The sequence below is a fragment of the Physella acuta genome, unplaced genomic scaffold (genome assembly GCF_028476545.2).
Source record: "Physella acuta isolate Inbredline_101_S28 unplaced genomic scaffold, ASM2847654v3 ptg001281l, whole genome shotgun sequence".
Taxonomy (NCBI): Eukaryota; Metazoa; Mollusca; class Gastropoda; family Physidae; genus Physella; species Physella acuta.
This window is the reverse complement of record NW_026732796.1, coordinates 192,370-214,462: the sequence shown is the minus strand read 5'-3', so window position 1 is coordinate 214,462 and position 22,093 is coordinate 192,370. Positions and strand designations below refer to the sequence as shown.

At 34.9% G+C, this 22,093-nt stretch overlaps 2 protein-coding genes across 2 annotated transcripts in view; both read left to right on the top strand.

Moving 5' to 3' along the window:
- Positions 1-3,707: 3,707 nt before the first annotated feature.
- On the top strand, positions 3,708-11,886 carry LOC131957959 (FMRFamide receptor). The gene is made up of 3 exons (XM_059322829.1): positions 3,708-3,799; positions 6,800-7,083; positions 8,701-11,886. Exons 2-3 carry the CDS (start codon positions 6,926-6,928, stop codon positions 9,704-9,706), a joined length of 1,164 nt encoding a protein of 387 aa, XP_059178812.1. The 5' UTR covers positions 3,708-3,799; positions 6,800-6,925; the 3' UTR covers positions 9,707-11,886.
- Positions 11,887-12,633: 747 nt separating this feature from the next.
- Positions 12,634-22,093, top strand: part of LOC131957964 (deoxynucleoside triphosphate triphosphohydrolase SAMHD1) — a 28,209-nt gene continuing 18,749 nt past the window's right edge. The window contains exons 1-2 of the mRNA XM_059322838.1: positions 12,634-12,984; positions 22,020-22,088. Of these exons, the coding sequence (XP_059178821.1) occupies positions 22,071-22,088 (18 nt within the window). The 5' untranslated portion in view covers positions 12,634-12,984; positions 22,020-22,070. The remainder of the gene's footprint in view (positions 12,985-22,019; positions 22,089-22,093) is intronic.

Sequence of the window (22,093 nt, the reverse complement as noted above, 5' to 3'; positions counted from 1 at the left end):
CTACGCAGTAAAATTCTTCATAAAGAACGATGACATTCATTGATCTTGTAACGCTAGGATCACTAGTGCAGCAATCACATTCATTGATCTTGAAACTTCAATTTTAAAAGTTTCTTCGGTTGTACAATAACAAGAGACTACTGCAAAATCATTTAACTATCGAAATGTTTCGGTGGAAAATAAAATGTGTAGGCCCCTACCCATGGCATTTCGACCCTCCACTAGTCTCTCCCCCACATAGTTATCTCTCTTCTTCTCTCCCCCACATAGTTATCTCTCTTCTTCTCTCCCCCACATAGTTATCTCTCTTCTTCTCTCCCCCACATAGTTATCTCTCTTGTTCTCTCCCCCCACATAGTTATCTCTCTTCTTCTCTGCCCCCACATAGTTATCTCTCTTCTTCTCTGCCCCCACATAGTTATCTCTCTTCTTCTCTCCCCCCACATAGTTATCTCTCTTCTTCTCTCCCCCACATAGTTATCTCTCTTCTTCTCTCCCCCCACATAGTTATCTCTCTTCTTCTCTCCCCCACATAGTTATCTCTCTTCTTCTCTCCCCCACATAGGTATCTCTCTTCTTCTCTGCCCCCACATAGTTATCTCTCTTCTTCTCTCCCCCCACATAGTTATCTCTCTTCTTCTCTCTATAAATTAAACAAAACTCCTGACAATACTATTGCATGACTTTATTACAGTTACCTTTTTAAGTCATGACACACAAGGTGTCAGGTGATGTACAATACAAGAACTGTCACAAGGTTGTTTGTGTACAACAGTTAATATCGATTGTTTCCCCGCTTCGCTGGTTCAGTCAATGGCTGGAATTGATTATAACGTTTTAGAAATAATAATGTCTTAAGTTGGTATAGCGTTTTTACTTTATGTAATATGGTCCCACAGTGTACTCGATCATTGGATGATTGTGTATAGGAAATCCAAGCACAGATCCTTGGCAGTAAGAAATTTAGGACCAGATTATATATATATATATATATATATATATATATATATATATATATATATATATATATATATATACACTCGTAGTGCTATATAAATATATAGATGCAGTCGTGAATTAAAACATTTGAGTCCACGCGTATCTATAAACCTAATTTCAGTGAAACGACCGACCAGTACATTTGTACGGCTGTTGCTGTGATTGTGTTACAATATAGCTCTAGACAATATTGAAACTAGGTGAGCCATTGAAATGCTGCCAGGTAAATAGTTCTCATTTGAATTCTACACTTGTGCACTTTGTTTTTCCCAGTACATGTTCGAGCAGGTTTGTCATACGGTGTAAACCTACATCAGCGCCTGTTAAACCTGAACAAAGTTTATACGGTGTAAACCTACATCAGTGTCTGTTAAACCTGAACAGAGTTTATACGGTGTTAACTTTATGCTGTACCTCTTGCACAATGAAGGAACTTTTTTTTAAATAAACAAAATTAAACTGTGACACGAGTGTAGATATTTTGGAAATGAAATGAATATAAAACAAATATTATAAACTTTATAAAAACAAGCTTTTAAATGCACTGAAAATAAGAAAATAAACCAACTTGCTTTCTTTAAGAAAGCGTTGATCGCTCATTTGAACTTATACAAAAGCAACAAAAGCGTTTATTAAAGAAAGCAGATTCGTTTTATTTTCTTATTTTCAGTGCTTTGCATTTCTGTTGTTAACAAAAACAAGCATCGGTTTCTCCTACCGATTTTTAACAATGATAAATCAGCTTCACATATTCTCAGTGTTCCTACATGCTGATAAAACGGCGAATTATAATTGTTGTTTCAGCTAGCACCGTGAACAATATCTTAAGTGTTTTTGTTTCAACTAGCACCGTGAACAATATCTTACGTATTTTTGTTTCAACTAGCACCGTGAAAAATATCTTAAGTATTTTTGTTTCAACTAGCACCGTGAACAATATCTTACTTGTTTTTGTTCCAACTAGCACCGTGAACAATATCTTACGTATTTGTGTTTCAACTCGCACCGTGAACAATATCTTACGTATTTTTGTTTCAACTAGCACCGTGAACAATATCTTACGTATTTTTGTTTCAACTAGCACCGTGAACAATATCTTACTTGTTTTTGTTCCAACTAGCACCGTGAACAATATCTTACTTGTTTTTGTTCCAACTAGCACCGTGAACAATATCTTACGTATTTTTGTTTCAACTAGCACCGTGAACAATATCTTACGTATTTTTGTTTCAACTAGCACCGTGAACAATATCTTACGTGTACACACAACTCGTGGCGAATCGTATTCACATAAAGGGACTAGTTTGTACGGTGTGTCACAAAGTCGGTCAAGCTTGAATAAGCCAATGGCCACCAAGGTAATATATGTGTGAATTTAATGCATTAACGTGTTGTGATTGTGAGGGGTGGCATGCCCCAGTTCAATGTTTTACTCGCCACGACAAATTTTCTTTTACCACTGATTTTAATTGCGTTATTTATTTATTTTTTTTATTTTAAAGTGTCCATGAAGAATTTCACTCTAAGAATCTTGCATTACATTTACGTGCAAAAAAGGATAATTTTCTTTGAGATTTAATTAATGGATGCCTGATTTCTATTTTTAACAGTTCTCAAAGTTTGCTGAAATAGTGACACTTTGAGGACAACAATATTTTCCACACAAACGAAATACTACCTCTTTCTTCTAATCTAAATGGTCGTACCAAACAGTTCACGGTCAACGGCCAGCAGATAGAGTAACCGCTAGGATATAATGTTGTTATCTCCTCTTTTATGATTGAGTTTAGTAATTTTTAAATTAAATTTTAATGAATTAACTACTTTCTAATTAGATTAAAATAGATATTCTTGCATTGTCGCTAGATTCATATAACTGGAAATTTTGAACAAAATCCCTCCTCTGAAGGTGGTTCAAAATTAAGTTACAAAATTTGCCACACCTCACAAACAAACAGACAGAAAAAAAACAATTGTAATAAAAAAGAAAACTTATAATGAAAAAATATATTTTTAACGCCATTTGCACAAAAAAAACAATATTGCTATTCTCTTTTCTGACCTCTGACCCCGCAACCTTCTTGCAACCTTCTTGTTAGCCTCCGTGTTCGCCCCTTAGACCCGCAGATCACGATACACGACGTAATCTAGCATTATATAAAATCACTGGGACATGAAGTTTAAAAAAATGTGTAGGAATGTAGGTAGAAGCTTAATTTAGATCGCCTTATACCGAAACATTTACGTTGTTTATTTCGTCAAACGTTTACCGAAATAAGCATTTTCTAATTCAAACTAAATAATTATGTATTTTTTTCTGTAATTTTTTATATTAATTAACACGATCTATCTTAAACACTGTCTTTATTTGTATATTACTAGGTAAACATGAAAGTAGTACTTGAATAGTCATTACGTTTGGGAGATACAAAACAATCTTACATTTTAAGGAATATGCCCATTTGTTTTATTTAAAAGGTAAACAAAGACGTATTGGTTTTTAAAAAATCGACTAGTAACGAACATTTAATATACAACTGCTTAAAATGAGATTACTATATTGGATTTAAAGTATCCAAGACTTCTTTAACCGATATTGCGCAACTGGGTTAGAGGTGGGGGATTACCCACGACAATTCTTTTTCTTATTACAGGAATCTATTTAAAGATATGTCTAGATCCTGGTTAAACAGGATTCGACGTCTTTGTTTAACCTCAGTAGGTCTACATGAACAAGCCGGACTATTTTTTATGCGAACTTATCCATGGGAGAACAAATGTAAATGTTGCTTGAAAAATTGTAAGTAAAATTTGAAACATTTTTTTAATGCCATTAACTGCTGTGTGATACATCAACTCTTCCTTAGGTTGATGGGTCCTTATAATAAATGAAATTTCTAGCAAACAAAGTTCTGAGACCATCAGTTTTCCTATTTAGACGCTTTATCAAAGCATACGCTAGGATTCTAAGAAACAACAGCCTAGATAAAGAAATAAGTGTTAGTATTTGTGTAACATTTCCAAAATGTTTCAGTCCCGTTTGTTTAATCCTAAACTAATGTTGTTTACAAACAAAAATTTGATAACTCAAGGTTAATTTACAATTAAAATGTCACTGTTGATAAACATTAAAATAATATATTATCTATATATATATAATTCTCTTCTGGGAGCCGTTAGAAAACAAGCTGCAAGCGCCTCCTTGCAGTCCCCTCTCTTTCTCTCTATCACTATCACTATCACTATCACTACCACCCCCACCCCACCCCCACATTGTCTGGTGAGCTGTGGTCACGCTAAATGTTTACAAAGCTAAATGTTTACAAATCGTAGAGCCGGGTTTCTATTAGGGGCAGATAATTTAGTTCGATTTTAAACTTACAGGAGGTAACTAAGAAATAACTAAGAGGAGGCTGCTTTCACGGGGGGGGGGGGTGTAGGGTCGGGGTTAGGGGAAAAAGGGGGGGGGGGGGGTTAGTGTTTTAAAGCAAATATTTTCAGTGGCAGCATTGGTACTGTCGAATTCACAAATTATGAATTACTGAAAAGTAGAAATTAAAACAACTAATTAGCGGCGTATGATACGCTGCGAGTCGGCTCGTTCTTTTTAAAAGATAAGCTTGCACGGGTTTTTTTCAAAGCTTTCTTTAATGTTTAAAAACTGCGCTACACAGCTGTCATTAGTTGTGGTATCCAAGCCTTTTCCTCCCATCTCTCTCCCATCTCTTTCCCATGTTTCTCTCATGTCCATCAAATCTTTCTCCCATGTTTCTCCAATCTTTCTCCCTTGTTTCTCCAATATTTCTTCCATGTTTCTCCAATCTTTCTCCCATGTTTCTCCAATCTTTCTCCCATGTTTCTCCTATCTTTCTCCCATGTTTCTCCAAAGCTTTCTCTCATGTTTCTCCAATCTTTCTCCCATGTTTCTCCAATCTTTTACCACTGTTTCTCCAATCTTTTACACTGTTTCTCCAATCTTTTACCACAGTTTCTCCAATCTTTCTCCCGTGTTTCTCCAATCTTTCTCCCATGTTTCTCCTATCTTTCTCCCATGTTTCTCCAATCTTTCCTGCATGTTTCTCCAATCTTTTACCACTGTTTCTCCAATCTTTTACACTGTTTCTCCAATCTTTTACCACAGTTTCTCCAATCTTTCTCCCGTGTTTCTCCAATCTTTCTCCCATATTTCTCCCACGTTTCTCCCATGTTTCTCCAATCTTTCTCCCATGTTTCTCCAATCTTTCTCCCATGTTTCTTCAATCTTTCACCCCTGTCTCTTCAATCTTTCTCCCATGTTTCTCCCACGTTTCTCCCATGTTTCTCCAATCTTTCTCCCATGTTTCTCCAATCTATCTCTTATGTTTCTCCAATTTTTCTCCCATGTGTCTCCAATCTTTCTCCCATGTTTCTCCCACGTTTCTCCCATGTTTCTCCAATCTTTCTCGCATGTTTCTCCAATCTTTCTCTCATGTTTCTCCAATCTGTCTCCCATGTTTCTTCAATCTTTCTCCCATGTTTCTCCAATCTTTCTTCCATGTTTCTCCAATCTTTTACCACTGTTTCTCCAATCTTTCTCCCATTTTTCTCCGATCTTTCTCCCATGTTTCTCCAATCTGTCTCCCATGTTTCTCCAATCTTTCTCGCATGTTTCTCCAATCTTTCTCCCATATTTCTTCACCTACTCTGGTTTATGTGGTGAAACAATCTTACTTATAAAATAAAACTATCTATATCAGAAAATAAATTTAAAACTAAACTAAAACAACCATTATTTAATGACCTCCTTAACTGACTCATGGTTACACTTCTCATTCATTTATTATATCTTCATTTTATCTCATTGTGGATAATACCAATGTAATTTTATTTTTTTATTCCAAATTTTTTAATGCTATGTTACTGCGATGTGTTTTATACTCTAATGCTTTTTAATAAAATGCTTTTATTACGTTGTTTTATGTTTTGTTTTTTGAACGGCCAATGTGAAAAAGCCTCCGTGCCTACTGTTGTTACCGGAATTGAATAAATTAAATAAATTGAATAAATTGAATATAATGAATAAACTGAGTAAACTGAATAAACTGAATAATTTGAATAAATTGAATAAATTGAATAAATTGAGTTAACTGAATAAATTGAATAATTTGAATAAATTGAATAAATTGAATAAATTGAATAAATTGAATAAATTGAATAAAGTGAATAAATTTAATAAATTTAATAAAATAAATTGAATAAATTAAATAGAATAAATAGAATAAATAGAATAAATAGAATAAATAGAATAAATAGAATAAATAGAATAAATAGAATAAATAGAATAAATAGAATAAATAGAATAAATAGAATAAATAGAATAAATAGAATAAATAGAATAAATAGAATAAATAGAAAAAAAAGAATAAATAGAATAAATAGAATAAATAGAATAAATAGAATAAATTGAATAAATTGAATAAATTGAATAAATTGAATAAATTGAATAAATTGAATAAATTGAATAAATTGAATAAATTGAATAAATAAATTGCCTCTATCCCGAGGGGCCACCGCCTTAATGTTATATAAGAATATTCGAGAAAATTCAGGGGAGATCACTCTCGCTTTATTTTTATTTGAAATTAGCAATATTTTATTTACATTTGCATTACCAGTTTCACATGTATATAGTTTTAAAATGAAATATTGTTGCACTGGGAGTTTTCTACGATTGTGGATGATCCTTACAACTACAACACCGTGTAACATAGCTTTTGTGGCACAACCATGAACGTTACAAAACCCACCTACTATTTTGCAGGTGCCTGCCTCCAGAATGTTCGATGAGCTCATGACTGTTAGCCTGTGAAAGATTTCACTAGTCGCATGAATCATACCGGTGACGTGGTGTTTCGGCTTGTCACGTGACCTCCGCTGATTAGTTAGAATGTCGGCCAATGAAACGTCGGGAGAATGTCTTGAAGTCAGTGAGATCGGTGAAGAGAATGTGGCCAGCGTGGAGTCGATCATCAGCCTCTACTTTATTCCCTTTGTGTGTGTGCTTGGCATCCTGGGCAACGTCGTCAACCTGATAATCTTAACCAGGTGACCTGTACAGGTGTATGGTGTTCATGTCTGTGGTGTACATGTCAGTCCTGTACCTGATAATCTTAACCAGGTGACCTGTACAGGTGTATGGTGTTCATGTCTGTGGTGTACATGTCAGTCCTGTACCTGATAATCTTAACCAGGTGACCTGTACAGGTGTATGGTGTTCATGTCTGTGGTGTACATGTCAGTCCTGTACCTGATAATCTTAACCAGGTGACCTGTACAGGTGTATGGTGTTCATGTCTGTGGTGTACATGTCAGTCATGTACATGTCTATGCTTACATATCTGTAAACTCATATCATGACACATAACTCATTGTCTTGTCTTCTTAAACCTTGAGATAAGCAGTAGAATCTCCGAAATGAGAGTTGAAGGCTTAATAAAGACGTATAAAACTAATAATAACATAACAATAACATTTTAAATGTACAGAAAAAAGAAAATAAAACAAACGTAATAAAAGCAGTGATTGCCTTTGAAATCTTACAAATTTTAACGACGGAAGCTTTTATTAAAGAAAGCAATTAGATCTATATTTTTTGTATTATCTTAGTATCTGTGATTTTATAAGAAGTTCATTATTACTAATTTTTTATGTCTTTTGTTTTCTACTTTGTTTTAATTATGCATTTTAATAACTAAAATATAAAGTTTACTTTTTTTTTAAACAATGAATAAGAATACTTTAAATGTTTGCATTCTGTTTTTTTCTTATAGAACTTAAGACATGCGACTAAAAATGTTTGTTTTAAATCCTGATGAGTAATTTGAGATCTGTAAAAGATAAATATCTGCCTCTTTTTATTGCATGCTCGCTCTCGGAAAACCAGCCATCCGTGACCAACAGTTCACTACCGTCAGCTAGTACATTTTTACTTTCTCGTATACGATGTAGGCTATAGAGGAAATATTGTTATCGAGCAAACAGCGACATTTTATACGTCCCTGAGTCGGGAAAACTTAGTTCTACTATTTTGTCCGTATGTCTGTGTGTCTGTTTGTGTATGTCTGTGAACACGATAACTTAAGTAACGTTACATTATATAAAATGTGTAGTTCTTTGTCAACTTTTCAGTAATTTCCGGTAACCGGAAGTGGAACTTATTCTTCTTTCGGTTTTTCAAAAGCCTATAACTTGAGTACTGATTGCGAAAGACAAAATTTTATATATAAGATAAAAATTTACTCCTCTGCCTTCTTTCAAATTTTGAGTATTTTCCGGTGACAGTAAGTAGTACTTTACACTATTTCCGATTTCTCAAAAAAGCATATGAATTTATAAGTTCTAATATTCCGCATTATTACACAAACCTGTTTATTATGTGAGTAATTCATTAAGTAGGCCTATTTAAAAATTGATAAAAAGTGATGTCTATATCCCGAGTTGCCATCCCTCGTGGTGCTATATAGGAATACTAAAGAAAGTTTAGGGGAGTTCACTCCCGCTTTGTTTTATTTTAATTTAGCAAATTTTATTTTTATTTTCGTTACCAATTTAACTTATTCATAATTTTAAAAATTAGATATTGTTGCATAGATATTAGAGACGCATGAATTTGGAAACTTGAAATTTTTTAAACAAGATAATTGACGTTTCCAATTTTCACAGGCAAAGATTCCAAAAAGCACTCGGGAAGCTCCAGGAGGCGGCAAACGTGTGTCTCATCGCGATGGCTATCTCAGACCTCATGTTCTGCGTTTTAGCATTCCTGACCATGATCGTGCCGGCTGACCGGATCTTTCCGGACCGTGGGTTCGTGTTCCAGTACGGCCGTTACGCCCACGGGTTGATCAACATCTTCATCATGGAGAGCACCTTGCTGACTGTGACCATGTCGCTAGAACGTTTCATCCCCATCTGTTATCCACTGCAGCAGACACTCTACCTGAAGAAAGGCCTCATCAAACGCATTATCGTCAGCACGTTTATATTCTCAATCGTCTTTAATATTCCTGTCATGTTTCGCTTTCAGCCAGTCGTCATATGTGCATTCAGCTCCAGCATAGATTCCACAGGCGCCAGTTTTAACTACACCGGAAACATTTCCGCCATATTGACGACGACGGGACCGTTACATTCCACGCCCTCCCCGCGGGTCATCTCCTCCATTCGCTACTCTCTCAACACTGTCCCCCTGTGCGGCAGCACAGCTGTGGACACCGCCTACAGGATCACCTGGGCCTTTGTGGGTAACTTCCTCCCCTTGATATTCCTCGTCTTCTTCAACGTCCGCATGTACAGGCAGATCATGAGCTCCCACAAGAAGAGGCTAGCCTTTGATTGTGAGGAGACGATGTCCATGAGCTCCTATATCCTGACGCTCACGCTGCTCGCCATCGTGCTCATGTTTCTCGTGCTGGTCGCACCGAGCGAGACGGTGCTGTTCCTCATGCAGATGAGCAACAGCAAAAACCTGCCCGCCGTGGAGGCTGTGCTCAACCTCATGCAGACCATCAATTTCTCCTTCAACTTCTTCCTGTACGCCATCATCAGCCCCTACTTCCGTGACACAATCAGGTATTGGTACGTTAAGGTTCATATTAACACCCTTTTCCGGATAGAATATTACGTGTATGATTATAAAAACGAATTTAAAACATCACTGATGCATTAGTAGACACGACAACACAAACATGACGACACGAATCTAATCACTTGTGATTGTAATCATTTGGTCAGACAATTGCCAAACGATCTCATTCAAAGCTCGCTGTGTGACATTGAAAACAGGTTTATATGTCAAGGTGTACACGTTTCTAGACAGTTAGCTTGTCGATGACGTCAGTTCTGTTAAAACTTTACTGATGACGTCATTAATTTCTAAATCTTGTTAAATTTGTCTGTTAAAACCGTGGTGATGACGATGACGTCACTACTGTTAAAACCGTGTTGATGACATAACTGTTATTTGAATCATCCTTTGGATTATAGCCTGCGATATAGTTACAAACGAGAATATGCTTGTAGTAGCATTACATTATTAGTTTAGATTTTTTTGTTGTAGCTACACCTGATTGGTTTGGCTGAGTTTATTTCTGCGGTGGTATTTAGTTTTCTTGTAATGGCCCATGTTGTTCTACTTGGAAAGCGCTGGTATTTCTTAGAAGAATGACGTTGTTGAATGGCACAAACCCATCACGTGACCACCTGACATTCCACGAGTGAACGGCTCCCCCACCCACCCCCAAACAAGACATTGCAACACACCGAGGGTTTACGCAACAGCCATTGACATACCTTCGTGTCCATTGGGCTGGAACCAAAGCCCGCCTAATGGGGGACAACCAGAATACAGAAGGAAATGTTAACATGGCTATTCATGCTTCAATAGGTCTTGTCTTTGTTCACTGTAGCCTGTGCGTTGTGAAATATCATTTGGTATTGAATTCTTACCATGACCTCTGTAGAAGTTATTTAACACTGGAATTTTTTAGGAGATGTGCATATTTACTTCTAAACTACACTCTAGCTGAGGTACCGAATACGACTGAGTGAGATGATTTACCAATGAACATAGCGAACGTAACCATATATCAAGGACTATCACATTGGTGAAGTTAGATTTCAACAGGTGGACTGTTTGCCTCTCTCCCCACCAAGTAGCTCAGGCTTGATATAACGAAACACAACACAGGGCTTGAGGGGGGGGGGGGTAGGCTCAGTCGTGTACCACTAGTATTCTCTTCTTCCAGAGTGTTAAACTCTGATAATCTCTTCACAAGACTGCCTCACTAACGCTGCTGTGTTGAGAGTTGATAATCTCTTCACAAGACTGCCTCACTAAGGCTGCTGTGTTGCGAGTTGATGGGGCGGTGAGGTCAAATTGTATTGTTAGGTCACTCGCGTGCTTTGACAACAAGATGTGCGTTTGATTATCAAGCTGACAAAAGACAAAATAGATAGATGTGCTCCTGGTTTGTGGGTTGATGAAACAGATCCAAATGGAAAGGAACACCTGGTTTTTTGCTACAACAGAAACAGGAGGGATTAGATTTTAGCACTCAAATAGTGGGTTTTACAGGATTAACATACGAGTGTGTTTTACAGGATTAACATACGAGTGGGTTTTACAGGATTAACATACGAGTGGGTTTTACAGGATTAACATACGAGTGGGTTTTACAGGATTAACATACAATCAAATCATGATGGAGGCTAATTGTCGCTATTTTAACATGAGGAACGGCGTGGCCTAGCGGTAGAGAGCTAGACTGCTAACACGCAAGCCTCGAATTCAAATCCGGTTTCAAATCAGTAGAGCGTACTAGAGTCCACCCAACCAACGTTAGGGAAACAAGGACATAGTGCTGACCACATTATCCCCTTATATGCCGCGGTCATTGAAACAGATGAACTCTATTTCATCTGCCACATGAGATGATGATATTTTTACAATGCCTGGCTTCTCTAAATCATGTAGACATTAAATGGTTGTGGATGTATATACCGGGATAGCAATTACACATAAGCTTATTCTAAAAAGCAAAGCTCTTTGTAGTAGGCAATGAATTAAAAGAGCTAACAAATTTTAGAAGACTTGTGTCCCGTCCCCACCTCCCCCATGTTCAACCAAACATACCGCCACTGGGTGAAAAAGACAAATTTGATGTGACTAATGTAACCTTTTTCATCTTTAAGGGGGTAGGCTCCAGAAAAGAAGAAAAAAAATCTTAATTGAAATGTTTTATTGATTTATTTGTGAATATCTGATTTAGAGAACTTAAAGGAAAATATTTGCAAGCATCAGGGACTCTTTTTTAAAATATTGTTGTCATGGCAACGGCAGCCAGCTTGAAAAAAAACATTTCGTGGAGTTCTAAAATTTCATAAACTAACATATATATCCGATATATAATCATTGATACCTCTTCTACTAACATTAATATAGTCAGCTAGCTCGTTTTTATAACAGAAAACACTTTAGAAATACTGTTTTTGAATTTTCAAAATTTGGTATGGTGAAATTTCATTGAAATTAATGCTAAATTTAATGGTTTTTCACCATAAAATAAATTTCAAAATTTGAAAAAAATATTTCGCACGATTTTTCTGTTACAAAAAACTAGCCAGCTGGCTCTATTAGTGTTAGTACAAGAAGGATCAATTATTATATGGGCGGTTTATATGTTACTTTATAAAATTTTAGAACTCCACAAAAGGTAGTTTTTTTCCAAGATGGCCGCCGTTGCCATGGCAATCATATTTTCAGAAGAGTCCCTGGTACATGCAAATATTTTCCCTTAAGTACCCTAACTTATACATACACAAATTAATTTTTTTAAAGGCTTAGTAATTAAAAAGTTGTTTTTTTTTCCGGAGCCTACCCCCTTAAGTTTTATTATTAATGTATTATATTTTTTAAGTTTTCTAAATAAATTATTGCACTAACAAAACAACGTACTAATACCTCTACAATATCACAACAGATGAAAAATAAAAGTAAAAGAAGACACATTGGAACTTTTTTTATGTTTAAATTCTGTTTTCTACCTCTTTAGTCAGATTTCTAACCAATAGCTAGCTATGCGCTGGGTAGAGGAACCGTACAAAGTGAACTCAGGGATACGGGACCAGTTGTATTTAAAACCGTCTACTGAGCCCAGTGATCTGTATTAGGTTTCTTTTGGTGTTATCTAAAAGATCTTATCTAGAAAAGTTTAGAAAGTTACAAACTTAGCCCATACTGCTGTATAACATTCCAGTCAAGATTATCTGATAAAAAGTTACGTCAAAGTTTATCAAACAGTTCTAATTCTGATTTAGATATCATTTATTGATTTTATCGATCTCGTGTTTACACAGTCTAAGTACATAAACCGCCGAAGATTTTATTTAGTGTCATTGAGAAAAAAGCCGCATAGATTATTATATCATAGTCCATTCTTAATTAATGTAAGTTATTTATTTATTCTCAATATAATTTTTATCCTCAATATAATTTGTTTATCTCAGTATACTTTTTTTATCTCAATATACTTTTTGTTTATCTCAATATAATTGTTTTAATCTCAATATAAATTTTGATGTAAATATTAAGCACTATTCATGACCACCCAAAGTCTTTCATTTTGCCCCGAGCTAATATGTGTGCGAGTGTGTACGTGCGTGCGTTTACATACTTATGTCTGTGCGTATGTGTGTGTACGATTATCGCGCGGATTGTTATACATATTGGTATAAGTTAAGCCAAACTGTGGATACGTTTAATGTATCTCAATTGTTCTATATTCAATGAAGTTTTACATGTACATTATTCGCATCAATTATTCGCATCAATTATTCGCATCAATTATTCGCATCGATTATTCGCATCATTTATTCGCATCAATACACCAACCTTCCCTCCTAGATAAACACAGTGGGTATCTCTGACAAGTCCCATGGCCAGACATAAAATGAGGGTTGGGTCAGCAAGACTTCCTTATAAAACAGCTACCTGCTACAAAAAACATAGACACGCTATACTAATGAAAATTCATTATTAGATGTTATGTCGTGTGTTAGGGAATGAATTCACGAAGCAATCGCGCCGAAATATCTCCATACGACAAAAAGGTCTGTTTTCCGTGAACGACTAGCAGGCGAAAGAGCTGAAATATCGTATCAACGCTCATATGCCAGAGACCCACCTGAGCAATAAGGGTGGTGACGCAAACAGACGGAAGTTTTTTTTCGATGATTTGTGCCATTAAAACTATTCAACAAGCTCTAACTTCTAACAGTTCAAGGAACTTTCTCCTTTATGAAGTCACCAACTTGAAGCTGACAACCACTATACTTGACATGAAAAATACCGGTTTTTGTATGTTATATTATGGTATGTCTCGTCGACTAATTGAGGAACCACAACGAAAAGCTGACATACAATAAGATACACGTCATGGCCAACAACAGCTGACATACAGTAATGTACACGTCAACAACAATACACGAATTTATACAAAATGCAATTGAAGTTGTTTTTATAAAAATAAGAAAAATAACAAAAACCTTCAGACGCACTTTATCGTTAAAAACAACAAAGATAGGGCAAACGCTAGGCAATTCTTCAATCAGCATTTACTTTAATATTTGCCTTTCTTGTCCAGTCAATAACTTGAAATCTGTAGAGTAATTGTCCATATGCTATTGTAAAACTCACCTTTCAATTATGATTGCGACACGCCAATTACCATACCGCCAGACCCAACGCGGGGGAGGGGGGGGGGGTGGGAGGACGTTTAGAGGACCCAAAATCTGACCCAAAAAATGCATTTTTTGCATAAACATTATTTTAGCGGAGCACCTTGATATTGGTTTCAGAGGCGTAGCGACCCCTCCCGGCGCCCGGGGACAAACTTTCGATTTGGCGCCCCCCCTATATTTTTTATATTTATAATTCAAAATAGCAGCTAAAATGAGCTTATTTTGGCGCCCCTAGGGTCGGCGCCCGGGGACATATGTACCCCCCTGCCCCCCGGTCGCTACGCCTCTGATTGGTTTTGTAAATTGCAACTGGTCTGCTATAGCAGTGATTGTTCCACAGTAACGAACACACACTGTTGCGTAGCAGAATATTTTAAAACTCTACTTGAGCTATAGTGTGAAGATAGGCAAACATGCACTCTACTTCCACGACTTATTGCCCTTCTTAAATTACTCTAATAAGAGCAATTGCTTCTCTTAATTATTTTTAAATAAAGTAGGCTATACGAAAGAGCGGCATAACTATGAAAAGGAATATTTTCAAATTAAATAATATAAAAACAAAAAAAAATCATACAAATAAACTGAAAGCAAGAAACCATTACACAAATCAGTATATAGGCTACTCTTGACCGGCCTTTCACAATTGTCGGCAAATACGAAATGCGATTCAAACATTTAAAAAACACGATTATCTCAAGCCCAAATGATTTGGACATATTTTGGTCTAGTTTATTGTCTCAGAATGGTTATACTTTACAATAAAATAGGTTAAATTCCTAAATTAGGAAATAAGATTAATTTTAATTTTAGTCAATCGGGCTACTATCGAGGGGGGGGGCGGAAGAGATGCCCGGAAGAAACTCTGGGTCGACGTCATTACTAAAGAATTAATTAGTAAAATCGCCAATGTAATTACAAGACTGTTGGTTAATAAGGACCCCCACTTACAACATGTCTAACACATTTGAATGTTGTATGTGGCAAAGAAATGACGAGTTCCATCAAATTAGTCCGAGTCGGTGAAGTGGAGCCATTGTTTTATTAAGAGGGGTCGGGGCTGAGACGGCAGCAGCCAGAGGGCCTCATTTTTTCGTACGTAACATAATAATTTTCACTTTCACTAAAACCTTTTAGTGTTTGAAAAAGCTACTTTTCTTTTTTTTTCAAGATATTAAAGACGTGCACACACTTTTATAAATACCAGCTATCATCACCACCGAACCAGACATTGTTTACATAAAGCCAATGCTGCTCTAAAAAATAGTTTGGACCAGCGGTCGCTTATGACAATAAAAATTTGTTGATTTTAAAGTTTAAAAAACACAAACAGCAGCTGAATTCAGACGAATAAGTTTACCATGGATTAAAACTTTAAAAAAAGACAACAAATAACATGTTTTTCATCAGACGACCAAAAAAATAAAATTAAAATTAAATAGGCTAACGAGTGTTAGGCATAGAATATACATTCTGACAAGTGACAAGAAGCATTACAAGCTAACCCTAGCAATCAATAAAAAAATGCTTGACCGTTATTGCTCATCAGCTACACAACTAAGAGAGGTTTGGAAAGATGCTTTTTATTTTTGTTATTCGAAGTGAAGTTTTGGATAGTCATATTTTTTATGAACAGGGTATCTAGGTCTAGTTTTTTTTTTATTACATTTTTTTACGTGAGATACTAGCCTTTCTTAGTTGCCCCAACGTGCTGGTGATCGTAAAGCAGATGTGGTAGAGTTCACCTATTTCCGTGACCTCAGCAAAATGGTATACAGTGTGATCAGTTCTATGCTTAGCCGCCTTTAATTTTAAAAATATGAGACAGGTACCAATCAAATTTCTCGGGGTTAAGCCAGAGGCGTAGCGACCCTTCCCTGCGCCCGGGGACAAACTTTCGATTTGCACCTCCCCCCCCCTCCCCCCCCCCCCCCCCGCCTCGAACTTTTGATTTGCACCCCCCTTCATACTTTTGATTTGCACCCACCTCTCAAACTTTGTTTTTCCAACCCATTTTGGCGCCCACCCCCAAGGTCGGCGCCCGGGGACATATGTCCGCCCCCGTCTCCTCCGCCCCCCCCCCCCCCTCGCTACGACTATGGTTTAAGCCCAGGATCCGAGCTCAAGACTTTAAGTTAGTAGTTTTGCGTTCTACACCGGACCAAGTCGTCCCGTTGCATTTGCTCTCTTTCTCTCTATCATTTCTTATTCTCTCTCTTCAAAGAACAGAAATGACTTTGTAGAACCATTACAAAAATACGTTAGGCATTAAACCGTTATTACTTATTAGCTTGTAGTTTCTTTTGTACCAAAGATAGATTTATCTTGAGAATATAAGAAATCATCGTTTCCCTTTTTTACTTTCTCGTATATACGAAGTATAGAGAAAGTTTTGTAATCGAGCACAAAAACAACATGAAATTTTGACAGTTTTCACCGTTTTACTCCTCAGTCCTTCGTCACATCCGGAGTATAGAGGACTTATTTTAATCAGGCAAAAATTATAAATACAAATATATAAACATTTTGGCGTTTTATGCGTTATTGAGTCGTAAAACCTGGACTTTGCAATTCTGTCCGTTGTCTGTGTGTGTGTGTCTGTGTGTAAACACGATAACTTGAGTAGAGTTACAGCTAGGTTGATGAAATTTCATATATAAATATTTTATCAAAATCGTAGATCCTGATCAACTTTTGAGCGATTTCCGATAACCGGAAGTGGTACTTTTTCTACTTTGAATTTTTCAAAAGCCTATAACTTGAGTACTATTTCAGATAGATAAATGAAATTTCACATGTAAGTAAAAAATCTAATTCTCTACCTTCTGTTAAATTTTGAGTAATTTCCGTTGATTGAAAGTACTAATTTACGCTATTTCCGATTTTTCAAAAAACGAATGTAAATTTATAAAGTACTAATAATATTCCGCACTATTATGCACGTTTTATTTGGCGTTCACAGGTGTGCAATTCTTTTTTCTTCGAGATTTTATTATATTTTAAAAAGTTTAAGTATTTAAAATGGATTAAAATTCATGTCTATATCCCGAGTTCCCATCCCCTGTTTTTTTATAAAAGAATATTCGAGTAAAGTTTAGGGGAGATCGCTCCCGGTTTATTAAAAAATAAAATAAAAAATTAGCAAGCACTGCTGACGTAGGCGGATCTCGCTTCTCGGTGGTTTCTGACTTAGTGTGTTGGCAGGGGTAGCTTACATACAATCTTGCTGCAAAAATGAGAAGAGCCGCAACCTAAATAATTATTACCTACAGTGTGTTGGTGTTAAAAAATGTAAATAATTAAGATACTATCAGGGACTCAGTAGTGTACATCAAAGGCTAAATTAAACTGTTACTGTCAATATTGTACTTTTACAAAGATAAAAACACAACAAAGTGAGATCAGCAAAAGGTTAAAACTGAAGATGGGAGTGTAGTCATAGTCACCCCCCCCCCCCCCCATTATGATTACATCGCTTTGTATCAGGCAGCTATCATTGATACCCAGATTGGGGCAGATTTAATTGTATGAATGAAAACAAAAAATTCGTTTAATTTACATGTTATGAACATATAACATTGATTCAACTTCACCAAAAGTTTTTAAAATACATGTAAAGTATCCATATAAAAATAAACTTTATAACATGAAGTGTGACTAATTTCGTTTGTAAAATGGTGAAAAAAATACTCTTCCCTTACAGTAAGAAATTACAATCGATCAATATTGATTAGAACGGCTCGGTCTTTAATAAATTAGAGACAATATTGATTGCATAGCGGCTTTATTGTGTGAGCATTGTTTTGCTCTGATCCTGTGTTTTATCGAAGTCATCGATTTATACGGAAATAAGTGTGAAAGCATTGCTTTTATGCTCTAGCAAGATCAATAAACTAATGTAGCCTAAAATCAATGCCGACTACGTCAAACGATATAAAATCAATTCCTTTAAGGTTAAAAAACACATCAACAGCAGCTGCTTTGGTCGATCTTACCAATGAAATATGTATTTATGCCAAGGTTAATTTTGCAACAAAATACAACATTATTTATTTTATCGCCTTTGTGATATTTTAATGTTTTATTATTAGACAAATTTTAAAAAGTTTAAAATGTCGATTATATGTTTTTGTTTTTGATTTGAGAATGGCTTACGTAGATGTAGTCATTCAATCATATGTCAATATGTATTGTATCTAAATGCTTTTCTAGCTAACCTCAAGCTGATAAGTATTTTAAATGTTTCGAATTGCAGATTGTTAACAGTGGGTTGTGGTGTAATGCTTAACATTTTGTTCACAACTTACTTCAAATTTCGGTCGATCAGTTTTATAGTATAACGTTAACAGTAAAACATGCTTAGGGAAAATAGTGATACTTTTTTGTAATATAGACGTCTTCCTCCCTCCCTCTCCAGCTTCTCTAGGAGTATTAATGGATAATTTGATACAATTATAAATATATAACCGACAGATTAAGGTATTATAGTGTAGAAAGTGTATTTGGAAATAAATAAATCTATAACAGACAGATTAGGGTGTTACAGTATAGAAAACGTATTTGGAAATATGTAAATCTATAACCGACAGATCAGGGTGTTATAGTATAGAAAAACGTATTTGGAAATATAAACAGCCGAAAAACTAAAAGCTGTGTAAGTCACTTAGGTAATCGACTTCAAAAATATGGGACACCCTCTATAAATGATTCATTTGGCCAACATATTTACATAACATGGGGACAAAGATTTAGCTAATGTGGTTTTCTTAGTTGAATCCTCAGTGATCGATCGTTCTTTAAGTACGGCAATCAAAAAGAAAAAAATCAATAGAATTTACCGTACAAACTCTGAAACCTAGCAAAAAGTATCTTAATTACATTCTTTTGCTAACAAGAGAACCATAAACAACATTTTGACTTAAATTACTATAGAAATATCATATCGATCATTTAATAAATTTTGAATCAATGACAACAGACTCACTCGATGAAAATATAGGTAACTGTTAAACGTTTTAAAAAAATATATAAATCCCTGTTAGATCGGATTAGAGTTTATAGGTGAGCCATATCTTTAAAGATTTATTTAAATTGTATTATATCTTGATTCTTTTATAGAGACAAGTTACGTTACGCTTTACCTTGAAAATATGTTTTTGCCAGTATTTCATTTTCCTGTGTGTTTTAAACAGATCTTTTTAATTGAGACATTTCCAGTGCGACGTTTAGGATTGTATATCTGAATTTGTTTGATCCATAATGTAGGATAGTATAGGTATCCCTGTGAAACCCATGTTTGCTGAAATTATCGATACTGTAAATATATTTTGATTTCCTTTAAAATGTAGTTTTTGACTGGTCAACTATGCATTTTTAGGATCAACGGCTTTGCTATTAACTAAAATAAATGCTCGTAAAAGGCATCGGAGGATTCAAGTAGTTTTTTAGAATATTAACATCTTTTATAATTAATAGATGATATTTTAATTTTTAAAAGTTAATACAATTATTTAATTTTTACAAGCTTTTCGTGGACTTGATACTTCTGTCTTCTTTTGACTTTAGTCTGTCGTCATGAGTCGAGATTTAAAAATCGAAGTTTCGACCACCATCCATCAAATCGATTTTTCTAGACCCGTTGTATGGCAATTTTAATTAAGTAGATGTTTAACAAATTTACTTCTAAAATACTAGTACCCCTCACTCATATAGTGCGCAATTCCATTTTTTACTATGCAATTGGTTTTTTTAGCAGTTAATATATTTTTTTAAAAATTAATAACATTTTAATAACAAGCATTATATTGACCTATGCACTAAAACGAAACTACAAAATGCTTTTCTCTAGGTATATTATGAAGCACAATAGTTTAAAAACAATAAATAAAAGCATAGTTCGCTATATTATGTATCGGATACCCTCACTGAACTTTTATAAACAAATCACCTTATTCTTTATAGTTATTCAAATAGTAGTGCATTATGATTCATTTACAGAAAAGCATTTATTTCTATTTCTAATGCATATAAAAATAAAAAAATATGTAACAAAAATGCAGTTTATTTTTTAACTCTTGAATAAATTCAGTACTTTTTCTACTAAATTATCATCAAATCAATACAACAGTAAAATCGTTAACTTACAGACCACGCCCTCTAGTAACGCGGCGTATAAAAACACAACCCAACGAACAAGGATCGCCATTCTACTAACATTTTCGAATGGCATTCATGTAAGCATCAAGAAGATTTAATAAAGTATAGCTAACACAGATTTCAATCGAAATGTAAGTAAGTTTAAAGTGCTATTTTTCCGGTCCCAGTTTACTTAGTTTTAAAAATAAATAAAGTGTAGCTCAATTTAGATGGAAGATTTGTTTGTTTGTTTTACTAAAATAGAAATAGCACTAGAAATCTTAAATTTCATTTTTAAAGTATACTTTAACAAAAACAAATGTCAAATGTTATCAGTGTGATCACGTTTTTATTTTGTATCCATTATTGTACTTTTTTGCAAACAATACTTTTTTGTGTTTTAAACTAAATAATTCACATTTAAATATATTCTAAACTAATGCAGTGAACACACAGTTGCAATAAAAATTTAAATAAATATTTAAATATTTTCTTCTTTTATTTTTAATTTGTACTTGTTGCACTAAATTTGAGTAAATTTCAAGTATAAGTTGTTTATACTATTGTATATTCTATAACAAAGGGTGCTGTAATGCATTTCTAGATCTGTATTCGACAGCAATGTATTGTTATTTTATCAATTGTTAGCATTATTTTGAAGTTAGATATTAAATTAATTTAAGTCTGCAGTAATTTTAAAATACTTTTAAATAATATTATCTGCTAAATTGGCGTAAGAAGAAGCTTGTTTACGTTATTTGTGTATAGCATCTGCTAGGGAAAATGTTAAAGCAGCTAAAACGCCTACAAATTTTAAAGAGGATAGGTCGTTTGTTTTTTTTTTGTAAGTGAAATACAAGCAAATGCAAAGGGACTGCAAAGGAGGGGGGTATCAAAACCCGTTTCCATTGGATGATTTGGTTGCGTCAATATGTTCTACAAGAGGTACACAGGAATGAAGAGGAGGGGAAGACACATTAGAAATCGAAATGTACCTGACATTGGCTACTTTTTTAACGATAGATTTTTTTTTTTTTCTAAAAACACTCAAACTGCCACCAGTACCCGATATTTTCTCATTGCCATTGGAGCTTTTTCAAAAATGTGTTGCTCTTCATAACCGCTGGGAGAGTCATTGGTCAACCATACAGTGCCTGGTTACCAAAAAGTGGTTATCAATCAGCGACTTGGAGGACATCCGGTTGGATCAACAAGAAAAATGTGTCATCAGTCATTGGATTTTTCATATGGCTAATGCCATAACACATAGATCGCATGGGTTATTTGCAAGGAATAGTGTATAATATTCATATTTAAATGCATGTGGTTTGATATTAGTTTTCTCTTTCATGACTAACCTTAACATAATAAAATATCATAATATGCATTACACTGTTTACTTTTATTAACATTTGTAAATTTTAACTAAATTAGTTGTAACTACCTATTTTGTAATTGACAAGGGTTTCTTGACACGGGAGTATACGCTCCAGTAGATTATGTCGTGGAGTAGTTGAAAGGGGGTTGCCCTAGTCCCTATATTTAACAAGCTACAAATCGAGTAGCATTTAGCTAATCAGCCTGCTCGTTTTAATTTTTCATTACAGATAGATACTTCATTTGTTAACGCAAATCTACGACCTTGAAAATCAAGAACAATGGCCGGTCAAATAATGGTAAA

Bases quoted from the DNA above. Each gene is read 5' to 3' on its own strand.
- LOC131957959 (XM_059322829.1), top strand. From the start codon at position 6,926: ATGTCGGCCAATGAAACGTCGGGAGAATGTCTTGAAGTCAGTGAGATC. The intron at 7,084-8,700 runs GTGACCTGTACA...CAATTTTCACAG, and splicing joins AACCTGATAATCTTAACCAG to GCAAAGATTCCAAAAAGCAC.